This window comes from Schistocerca cancellata, chromosome 7 (genome assembly GCF_023864275.1).
Source record: "Schistocerca cancellata isolate TAMUIC-IGC-003103 chromosome 7, iqSchCanc2.1, whole genome shotgun sequence".
In the NCBI taxonomy this organism is placed as follows: Eukaryota; Metazoa; Arthropoda; class Insecta; order Orthoptera; family Acrididae; genus Schistocerca; species Schistocerca cancellata.
The window spans coordinates 315,760,993-315,773,162 of NC_064632.1; the positions used below are offsets into that span (position 1 = coordinate 315,760,993).

The window sequence follows — 12,170 nt, forward strand, 5'->3', positions numbered from 1 at the left end:
AGAATCAAGAGGTGAACTTGGACCGTAGTTTACGAAGACTTGATCAGGGATGTCCGCAGGACTGGAAGAATTACAAGGAAAGAGCTGGAGGAAGTTCTGGGAGACCTACGACATGCTCGTATGAGACAAGTCCCTGTTATGATTTATATTTCTATTATAATAATGGTATCTTACATAATAAGTGTTTGATTACATCCTCCAATGATCACATGTTAATATAACCTGAAAATTTCAAATTTGTGAAATCCGTAAACACACACACACACACACACACACACACACACACACACACACACACACACACACACCAAACTAGCCTATACACGCCTCCTTTCTAGCAAAATCTCTTGATTTGAAATTTCATTTTTTTTTTTTTTCCAAGTTGCAAGTGTTCTTTTGTTTCAGTTGTTATGGTGCTTATGAGTAAGGCAGATCGCACAGTTCTTGACAACCCCTCCCCCCCCCCCCCCCCCCCCCCCCCTCTTTCAGTCATTATCCATCCAAAGACATTCACCAGTCTGTTCACCACATGACACTGCAGTTGAAAATATCAGGTTTTATTTGATTTGCTCCCATATTTATAATATATTAAGAATCTAATTGATTATGAGTATGTAGACTGATTAAGATAATAATGGTGTCAGGTGCATCTCAATTTGTGCTGTCTGGCCTTTGCAAAATGTGAACGTACTGAGACTAGAAGTTTACTGGATTAAAATACTTTATTGCAATAACTGTATTCAGCAAACAAGGTGAACTGGGAGCATAGCAGTTATTACTCTCTGTTGACTGGTCCTCTGAGCATATTCTCTGAAGTAAATCATTCTTGAATGTACAAATACTCAAGAGGAAGTCACTAAGCAGTTACTACTGTAACCTGGAGTGACAGAATCAAGAAAGGAACATAAAAAAGGAACGTACAAAACATATAAAAAGTCATAGTGAGGAATAAATAATACACAGAGATGTAAAAACTTATTGCCTCTGGCAGCTGCCGCAGAAGCTGGTCGACAGTTGTGAATCACTTATTATCATGCACACATGACACTACACCACTAAACACTTGAGCATCACTGGTTGGCGGGGACTTGACAATCGAGCACAGCAGTGGCAGTCAACTGTGTAGCAGATGCTACAGTGGAACTAAAATGATAAAAACTGCATAGGGTTCTGGATGCATGTAAATTTAGAAACTAGCTGGTGGAGGAGAATAGTATAATTATACTAGGTGGAGAAAAGCAAAAAATTGTTCACCGTGTACTGTTGTTTAACCCATGAACATCTTTATTTAGTTTCCTTTATTTATTCTGTGCGTAGTTAAGGAAATACATGGACTTTATATAGTGTAATGAGCTAAACGGTGCTCATTACCCATTTATAAAAAGTTAACAAAATGGTAATTATGTAAAGTGGTAGTCTATATAATTGAAATATGTGACTGCTTGATTTGTAAGGAAGATCTTCAGAAAAATCCTGTTTGTTATTTTCAGTATCATATCTTCCTATTGTATGCATCCTTGACATCACAAGATTGATACATGAATGAACGAGTTGGAATATTAGCATCACACTGTAAATAAGAAAATGGAAATATTATAGTATCATGCCTAAAAATAATGGCAGTTTTCACATGACACCATGCATCTGTTTCCACACAAGGAAAAAAAGATGCACTTTGCTTTTTTACATATCCCTCACAAGATAATACCCTTTAGCTTCCACACAGTTAGCTTCTGTATCCCATCCATGAAGAAAGTGGCTTTAGAAGTCACTTCTGACTATAATTCTAGATTCTTCACTTAATGTTCTTTCTTGAAACTTTATAAACAAGCTTCCGTGTGATAAGTGACACCTTTATTCAAGAATTGTTCAGTTATGTTTTTCAAAATTTCCGTAGCTCTCGTGTGGGTCAAATAAGCCTGTTAACAATTGTGCCACCTTTTTTCGTGTACATTCAATATTCCCTGTTAGTCCCATTATATATATATATATATATATATATATATATATATATATATATATATATATATATATATATATAATAGAGGGAAACATTCCACGTGGGAAAAAATATATTTAAAAAGAAAGATGATGAGACTTACCAAACAAAAGCGCTGGCAGGTCGATAGACACACAAACATACACACAAAATTCTAGCTTTCGCAACCAACGGTTGCCTCGTCAGGAAAGAGGGAAGGAGAAGGAAAGACAAAAGGATATGGGTTTTAAGGGAGAGGGTAAGGAGTCATTCCAATCCCGGGAGCGGAAAGACTTACCTTAGGGGGGAAAAAGGACAGGTATACACTCGCGCGCACACACACACACACACATATCCATCCACACATACACAGCTGTGTATGTGTGGATGGATATGTGTGTGTGTGCGAGTGTATACCAAAAACAAAGATGATTTGACTTACCAAACGAAAGCGCTGGCACGTCGATACACACACAAACATACACACAAAATTCTAGCTTTCGCAACCAACGGTTGCATCGTCAGGAAAGGGGGAAGGAGAGGGAAAGACGAAAGGATTTGGGTTTTAAGGGAGAGGGTAAGGAGTCATTCCAATCCCGGGAACGGAAAGACTTACCTTAAGGGGGGAAAAAGGGCGGGCATACACTCGCATACACACACATATCCATCCACACATATACAGACACAAGCAGACATATGACGAGGCAACCGTTGGTTGCGAAAGCTAGAATTTTGTGTGTATGTTTATGTTTGTTTGTGTGTGTATCGACGTGCCGGCGCTTTTGTTTGCTAAGTCTCATCACATATATATATGGAAACATTCCACGTGGGAAAAATATATCTAAAACAAAGATGATGAGACTTACCAAACAAAAGCGCTGGCAGGTCGATAGACACACAAACATACACACAAAATTCAAGCTTTCGCAACAAACGGTTGCTTCGTCAGGAAAGAGGGAAGGAGAGGGAAAGACGAAAGGATGTGGGTTTTAAGGGAGAGGGTAAGGAGTCATTCCAATCCTGGGAGCGGAAAGACTTATCTTAGGGGGGAAAAAAGGACAGGTATACACTCGCGCACACACACACACACATATCCATCCGCATATACACAGACACAAGCAGACATTTCATGTGTCTGCATATACACAGACACAAGCAGACATTTCATGTGTCTGCTTGTGTTTGTGTATATGCGTGTGTGTGTGTGTGTGTGTGTGTGTGTGTGTATACCTGTCTTTTTTTCCCCGTAAGGTAAGTCTTTCCGCTCCCGGGATTGGAATGACTCCTTACCCTCTCCCGTAAAACCCAAATCCTTTCATCTTTCCCTCTCCTTCCCTCTTTCCTGACGAGGCAACCGTTGGTTGCGAAAGCTAGAATTTTGTGTGTATGTTTTTGTTTGTTTGTGTGTCTATCGACATGCCAGCGCTTTCGTTTGGTAAGTCACATCATCTTTGTTTTTAGATATATTTTTTCCCACGTGGAATGTTTCCCTCTATTTTTTATTTTCCCTTATCCCGTGCTTTCAAAGCCTAGGCATGTTATTCTTGGTTTGGCATTATTCATGGTAATAGGTGGCCAGATGCCCCTCCTGCTGCCACCTCATCCGCTCTGAGACAGAATTTGTGTTTGTGTCTAGTGTTATCCCATGTGAAGGTGTAAGAACATTTTCAAACTGTCTGCAAATAGTGTAACTGAGACGGATTGTGCTTACCAGCCCAGTATTCGTGTAGTCGGATGTGGGGAAACAGCTTACAAACCACATCCAGTGTGGTCAGCACTCCGACCCTCATTGTTAATCTGTCAGGCAGATATGTCCGAGGGCCAACGTGTCTCCCTGAGTCCCGAAATCAGTGTGCTAACTTGCATGGCTATCAGTGTGGGTCGCCCCTAGGTATCTGTGAGTTTACTGACTCCATTTGTGACTCATTTATGTTAATAGGCTAGTATTTCATTATAGGTAAGTGCATCATATGCAAAAAGTGTGAAGTTTCTGAGGTTACTATTGATATTGTCTGTCGGGTCATTGATATAAACTGTGACCAGTTTCAACAAATTTCACTGTTCCACCCCTGATCTATTAACCATTAAGCATGTCCTTCAAATGAGAAAAGATATATTAATGCAGTGTTGTCGGATGAGGGTTGTAAAGAGCATGGGGAAACAATTCAGAGCCAAGCATGTGCACAGTGTTTATTGTGGCTGTTGCTGTGTGCAAACTGGTGTTAGATTATAAAGGACATTGTCCTGTTCACATGCTGCTTTATTAAAAACTATAACTTCACATACTTGACTACGTGCGTATTTGTCACTGCTGTGATTTTATATCTTGTGATGGTTGTAAGGCTGAAACATGTAGCCAGTTTTAACAAAGTAGCATGTGAACCAGACATTGCTTTTGTAATCTAATCCAATGCAGAGATCTCCTCAGCAGGTCCAAACGGCCTGGTTTCACAGAACTGGTGTTAATGGGAAGTACAGGCACTCCCTTAGTTGTCCTTGTCACTTTTTTATGAATCGTGACTGTCAGTTTATCTTGCCAGAAGACATAAAAATTTGCACCATTTTTAATTTAACTTTTTGAATGGTCCTCGGCCAGGATCAGTCCTTTTGTGTACCAGAACATTGCCAGTCTCACTTTAACTATACTGGTGAATGCATATATCATTTTGAGACATGATTTATTCAATTTACTCATTTCAATTTTTAAATTCTCCTCCGTTCTCTGAGCCATGGAATCTGTCTTGTTTCTCCTCATGACTATATCCTCCTGAGTAGTCTCTCCCTTGTGATCCAAATGCGGTACAATTTTAGCTTGAGAATATTTTTCCCAAGAGGATACCATCATGATTAAGCCTTGTAGTGGAACTGCATGCTTCAGGGAAAAAAAAGAAAATAACGGCTCTAACTTCCCCTTGCTTTGTTGTTCACAGTACCTGCACAGCAAGAGCATGTTGACTAGTGTTACAAGATTGGGTCAGTCAGTCATCCAGATTGCTGACCCTGCAGCTACTGAAAATGCTGCTCCCCATCTTGGTTATTTTGGCCCCTCCATTGTGGTTGCACCTACAATATGCTTATTTTATCACTGAGGCCTGCAAAACACTCCATCAGGGAAAGGTCCATGGTGTATGGCCGAGGAGGGGGGGGGGGGGGGGGGGGGGAGACAGTGCTGATTCAAAACTGATGCCCAGGAGTTCTGAGACTTGAGCAAAGTTGATTATCTTATCATCCCCGATATTGGTATTCACTGTTGGTCCTTTCGTAATGTGTAGAACATTTTTGGGTGCCCACTTCAATCTCTCTCTCTCTCTCTCTCTCTCTCTCTTGTATTGAGTTAATCGGGCAAAATAAATTCATTGCTATACAATAAAACATGTACAAATTTAAAAACCATAATTGTAATAGTAGTCATAATTATTGTTTTATTATTGTTGTTATTACCGAGAGACAAGAAGAGGGTTTATTTACTGACTGTTAACACTGGTTTTACTGTATTGGGGATGATAGGCATGTAGGTTGTTATATATATTTTTTAAAAGACTTGAATTTGGTATGGCTTTATCAGTAGCAGAAGCAGAGGAAATAGAAAGAGATCCAGAAGAGGAGAAGTAAGCTATTCCAAGCCTCGGAGAGGGAGAAACACGATGTACAGGGAGTATAGACAAAGGAACTACTGAGAGGATTCTTCCTTTCTTTGTGTTTCCTTCCCAAGTTTTTTAGGTGAACTGTTTATTGCCAGATTTTGTTAAAATCTGCTGATTGACTTTTGAACCTTAATTTTTCATCTACATGAGGACTTGTTGAACTTCCAGTTGTAATCTGAAATTTGTTCATAATAGCCATATATTAACCAATCAAAATAACAATTGATTGTTAACCAACACATTTATTACTACTACTCATAATATTAAAGCTGGTACATTCATGTCCATATAAAATGTGGAAACTAAAATTTCATCAGTTTGGTTGCAAACAAAAGGAGAATCTTTTATGTTCCTTAATGCTATGTGTGATTTACGAGGTGTGTGAGAAAAGTAATGAGAATGACAACACTGCAAGCGATCTGGCAACTCAGTGTTGTTTTATTTCTGTAAACCAGTGTGTTCATTCCTTCCAGATGCTCAGTCCAAGTTTCAGCTCTGTACAGCCATGACATGATTTTTGAGAGTTTCATCAGTGAAGCTGTGTTTTTTGTGTCTTATGGGAATGGAGCACAGAATTTAGAGAAACGTTATGCCATCAGGTTTTGTGTTGAACTTAGGGAATCTGCTAGTGAGACCTTCGAAAATTTTAAACAGACCTATGCGAAGCATTCCTTAGCCCATTACTGGCCAAAACTCTATCGAATCATTTTTTGGAAACTTTTATGCATAAATACATTACATTGAGTGATTAATTGAAAAAAAGTTGTTTTGAAAATTTTCAGTTTATTAGAACAAAAACTACAGACCTTCCCATTTTTGGGATATTGGTCAAATGCCCTATCCAAATTCACAACCTTATTCTCCATGCATAATATTGTAAGAAACAACACAAACAATAAATAAAGAATGTTTTAATATTATTGAATGTCTATTCAAACGTAATTGTTGGGTTCAAATTAATGATATGAATATAATAGAGTGAAACATTCCATGTGGGAAAAATATATCTAAAAGCAAAGAAGCTGTAACTTACCAAACGAAAGCGTTGGTATGTTGATAGAGACAATAAAAAACACACACACAAATTTCAAGCTTTCGCAAACCAAGGTTGCTTCGTCAGGAAAGAGGGAAGGAGAGGGAAAGACGAAAGGATGTGGGTTTTAAGGGAGAGGGTAAGGAGTCATTCCAATCCCAGGAGTGGAAAGACTTACCTTAGGGGGAAAAAGGACAGGTATACACGCGTGCGCGCACACACACACACACACATCCATCCGCACATATACACACTATGTCTGCCTGTGTGTGTTCTGAAAAATGTTGGTAGGTGCCGCACAACTAACTTCTGCCATCGAATATATGTAGCGCTACACAGGCATGCTTTGCAGGCACAAAGATAAATACTGGCGCCAAACCCTCTGCGTCAGTAAATAAATTAAATAAAAAAAGGTGGAAGACGAGCTTTTTTTCTCCGCTTCGAGATTCGACCACTGCATTTTCATACATTATCCAACGAAGTAAATACAAATTCCGCATTGTCCATCTTCGAATGTAGCAGCATTTCAATGTACTACAAAACTCGGACTGGCAATACTGGGATGCTTGTCAATATGGCCAACTCTACGTTCTGAATTTTTTCCTACCTGTGAGAAGAGATGGTTCCTTATAGGAAGTTTTATGAATTGTGAATCACATGCAGTATTCTCTTCACCGTAAGAAAATACGAATATAAACATTTTGCCATGTATTCTTTCGTGTTTGCTGCTAACTCATTTAAATCCTGTCTGCCTAATAAACTACGAAACTAGAGTGTGACAAAGCAAATGCGGAAGAATATACATATCATGTCATATTCGTATTATTCTTATGCCTAATAGTGATACAGTCAGAAATGAAGCACGGCAATTGACTAGATTTTTAAATCTAAGATGACTCTAATTTCAGTGCAGAATGTAATGTACTAAAGAGGCGTCTGCAAAGATTTTCAAACGGAGAAAAATTTTCACTAAACTCTTGTTCAGAACATCTATCATACGCTGTCTATTATTTGGTTCATGCTGATCATTATCAAAGAATGCAGCACTGTAAGTAACAACAAATAGCAGTCTCTTGCCATTGTTTCGCTAATGAGACGATTCCTCTCTCTCTCTCTCTCTCTCTCTCTCTTTAATTGTAAGCGGCGCTAGCGTGCACAAAAGCAAGCCAAGCCGCGAGCGGCGACAGGTCATAAACACGCATTATCAGAATGCGAAAAACAATGCATGACACAGTACAGTAATGCATTTTCAGCTTAGAGTGATGTAAACACCTATAACAAAGAGAACGGCACTTATCAGATCAAAGAAAAATAAGCAATCAATTCAAACCAGACGAAGTACGCGAAAAAGGAAGGGTACCCGTATAAATACGGACGGAGCACCTGACGCATAGCAATGGCTACCTGGTAAAGCTTAACTGCTAAGCTTACGACTTGAACCAAACTACTGTAGCTGTATCGTCATTCATTCGACCTAAATTGTGTCTCATATTACAATGAACCAACTTTGTTTCGATTTGGAGGTGCGGCGTAAAACTTTTCTCTCCCTTTGAATTTCGAGTCTCAAATTTCAGATGCGGCTTAGATTCGAGTAAATACGGTAATCTCCAATTCTACGTAATCATCTTCATTATCACTCCCTTGATGGTTCTCTAGGTCTGCTAGAATTTCTTCAAGTGTAAGCCCACGCGGCATGTTTTTATCCTGTTGGAATCATAAAATTCGAATATAATATGAAAAAAAGTAGATATAAAGAATGTAAAATGCAGTTCTTCTCTGTATAATACGTGTATACAAGAATAGGGCACATCAACGATAAATGATAATGTAACATGCCATTTTCCCATTATTGGGACGCATAAAATATATCGATATTACACTTACTTGAAAAAATCTGAAGTATACTTAATCTTACACGGGCATCGATATGTTCATAACAAACACACCCAGACAACTAAATCACAGCTCATTGTCATCCAGGAACTACCAGCAGACATACAGTGCTGCCAAGTGCGAGAACAAAAAATCAGCAAGTTTATAATTTTCCTGACATGAAGTACTTAGAAAAAAGTTATTTATTTTACATTTACAGGCATTATAGCAGTTAGTTGAATCTACAGGTGCAACAATAAAGGCAGGGGACTGATGACCACAGCTGTTAAGTCCCATAGTGCTCAGAGCCATTTGAACAATAAAGGCTAAAAGCTCCATTGCTTACGTAGAAATAAGTAAAATATACGCGTCCCAAAAAAGCGACAATGGCCACTAATGGGTTAAGAGCACAAGCTTTCCACTGGCACAAATCACCTTTGAAAGGCCAAGAACACATTGAAGGTGAACCTCGCTCAGGGAGACCTACAACTTCAAAAAGCAATGAAAATGTCAAACATGTGTGCACTCTTGTGAGATTTTTCCTCCTGGACAAACTGTCGCCCAAATGTTTTACAAAGATGTCCTTGAAAGACTCAGGAAAAAGGTGAATCGATTGAGACTGGACAATGCAGACAAGTGGATGCTACATCATGACAAAGCTTCATGTCACATGGCCACATCTGTCATGGAATTTTTGACATCAAAAGCCATTCGTGTTGTTCCACAGCACCCCTATTCACCTGATCTGAGGCCTTTGTGACTTCGTTGTTGTTGGTTTTTTATGTCCCCCCCCCCCCTGTGAACTTGAAAAAAGTCTTAAAACAATGTTATTTTGGAACTGTGAACAACATTCAAAAGAATGTAACTGACTTCTTAAAGGCCCTACTAGTTGAAGCCTTTCAGCACTGCTACCAAGACGGGGTATAATGACTGTGCCAGTGTTTAGCTGCCAAAGGGAACTACTTTGAAGGGGACAAAACTGTTATTAAAAAAAAAATCAGTCTGATTACTTTTCTCACACACCTTGTGATGTCATGTGAGGTAACTGAAGTCATTTTGTAGTATTTGTGCTTGAACCAACAATTATAGTGCCTGGATTAAAATAGATCTCATTCTTGCAATTGTTGTCAGAGTATTGCAAACTTTTGGTTGTCAAGAATTGTGTGCATCGTTTCACACAAACTTCATACATATGAATCTAAAAGTTTAATTTATTTCTTGCTGTTTACTGCATATTGAAACTCAGAATGACATTTGTGTTATGAGTAATGACATTTGTGTTTATGAGTATTGTGTGCACAGGTTGCGCCACAAGCACTCAGTCTCTTCTGATTATACGATGCTGTGGAAACCTTGTACCTGAAGAATCTCCTGAGGTGAGGACAAAAATTGTGAATGAAGTATGGAAAACATTAGAAAACCTAGGTAAGTTCAAGAATATTGTGGTTTTTATTGTGCATTCATTTCCAATTTGCAACTTTGTTCTTCTCTCTTGTGGCATATCAAGCTACAACCAAATAATGATAGTGAAAGACTGTACTTTTTCTGCAGAAGCTGACTGAGAAATACGTAGAAAAGGTGAGATGTTTCCCTCGCATCTTTTCCTGCTGACATTCCACCGGCTCTCTTACTCTTTGTGACTCTCCTTTCCTTGAATAGCCTCATTCCTTCCAACCCCTTTCTCTTTCTTTTTCATATGATGAGGGCTGGATTTAGACATGGCTGCCAACTATTAAGGATTGTCTGTAATTGTTGTGAATTCATCACCTTAATCATGGAGTTATGGGAAATTACTAAAAATTACAGGAGGAGGTACTTCACAAATCAGAAAATGTACTACTCGTTAAATGTACATGATGATTTTCTCAGTACATAATAAAGCTGTCTATGAATAATTTCATCACCACAGTTTACTAAGATAGGTAACATTGAGTGGCGATGAAAATGTTTCGTTCTGCCCGTGCCAGCTTAAAGGATAGGAATAAAACTGATTTCAAAGAAAGTGGTGTCACAAGGTTCAAGGCATTTGTCTGTAAGCTGTGGCAGTTTTTCTAACCAGATGACATTCTCAATCTCTTGAGCAAACAGCTGCTAAGGATAGAACTACCTGGAAAAAATGTGACAATGCAAATACAGTGGTGAGACATATATGTAAGAGGAGTTGCTGCTTTCTTGAAGAAAGTACAACCACACATAATGATACAAACTTATTCCTGCCACTGGCTTCATATATATCTGCACAAACAGGTGTGTAAAGCCTTGAACATTTTCATGCTGAAGAATTTGTAATGCATCGTCACTACTGTCTGAAAAAAGTTCAAAAAGACACTACTGTTAAACTCAAATATGCGTGTTACTGAACTCTATAAAATTGGATGTTTTTTGACTATGCTGCTGTTCGTGTAAACATTGTACATACTCATACTTAACATAATGAGCATTTCAGTAAACTCTAATAGATGGCTCTTAATTGTACTTCATTTATTTGACTTCTCTGTATTTTCAAAAATACATTAAGCTTTCAGACTTTGATTTTTGTGTACAAGATGGCCCCCTTTGCTCCAGCCTGTATAAAGAATAATTGAACAGTGGAAACCTATGGCAAAAATTTGTCAATGAGGAAACTGCAAAAAAATAAGATTTCCCACTTATGTAGACTACACCCTATTCTAAATGAACCAGGGACCTAGAAATGATGGAGAGGCTTCGTCCCGCCAGAGTCCTCAGTGGTTCATGACCCCACAACAGTCCCCCAACCCCCAGAGTCCTCAGTGATTCATAACCCCACAACAGGCCACAGCAGTCCCCCAACCCCAGGGTTATTGTGTGGTTCGGCCCCCAGTGGGCCCCCCCTAGGAACATCTCATGCCAGACGAGTGAACCCCAAATGTTTGAATGGTTGAGTAATGCTGGTGCACACGTATGTGGAGACTGTATTTGCGCAGCAATCACTGACGTAGCGTAACTGCCTTCCTGCTCGGGAAGCAGCATGTTAGACAGTGCGGCTAGCCGGGCAAAAGATCCAGTTACTAAACTATATTTTTCTTTCTTTTTTGCAGAATATTCTTTTGTTATTTACCAAAGCACATGGAATCCTTCAGAAAAATGAGCCAGTAATCCATGAACTTCACAGCATCGTAAATACCCTATTTACAGATTTCATTGTGAGATTTATCAAACTTTGGGCGGTATATATGTCTGGTTGTCTGTTGGAACTGAAGTTACGGAGGGGGGAAAAATATATATATCAAAAACGGAATAAGATACTGTCTTCGATGTAGGCACTAGAAGCTACCGGGTTTTACAAAGATATCAGAAGTCTTTTCATCAACTTATGCTGTCACATCAAAGAACAACTTCTGCTAGATGCTGACTTATTGAAAAAACCTGTTTTTTTCATTTACATTGTTTTTTATTTCTGGAAAATCTTTATTTATGGTCAGGAAGTGTCTGAAACAGCATTTAATGCCTGAAATCAGGTATAATTTTTAAAATTTTCTGGACAAGGCCCCCCAAGCCTGCCTCCGTATTTACCATGTGATTACTGACAACATCTTCCATAAGTTGGCAGCTATGTTTACCTGTAGGTCAGGTAGGTCTTGGGTGTAGGCACTGAGAGAACTATAAAAAATTACGTAATTTG

General features: G+C 38.9%; 1 protein-coding gene across 1 annotated transcript in view; it reads left to right on the top strand.

The window, feature by feature from the left end:
• Positions 1–12,170, top strand: part of LOC126092748 (leucine-rich PPR motif-containing protein, mitochondrial-like) — a 245,182-nt gene that overhangs the window by 69,302 nt on the left and 163,710 nt on the right. Inside the window, 3 exon segments of the mRNA XM_049908474.1 lie at positions 3–47; positions 49–118; positions 9,830–9,952. Coding sequence (XP_049764431.1) covers positions 3–47; positions 49–118; positions 9,830–9,952 — 238 coding nt within the window.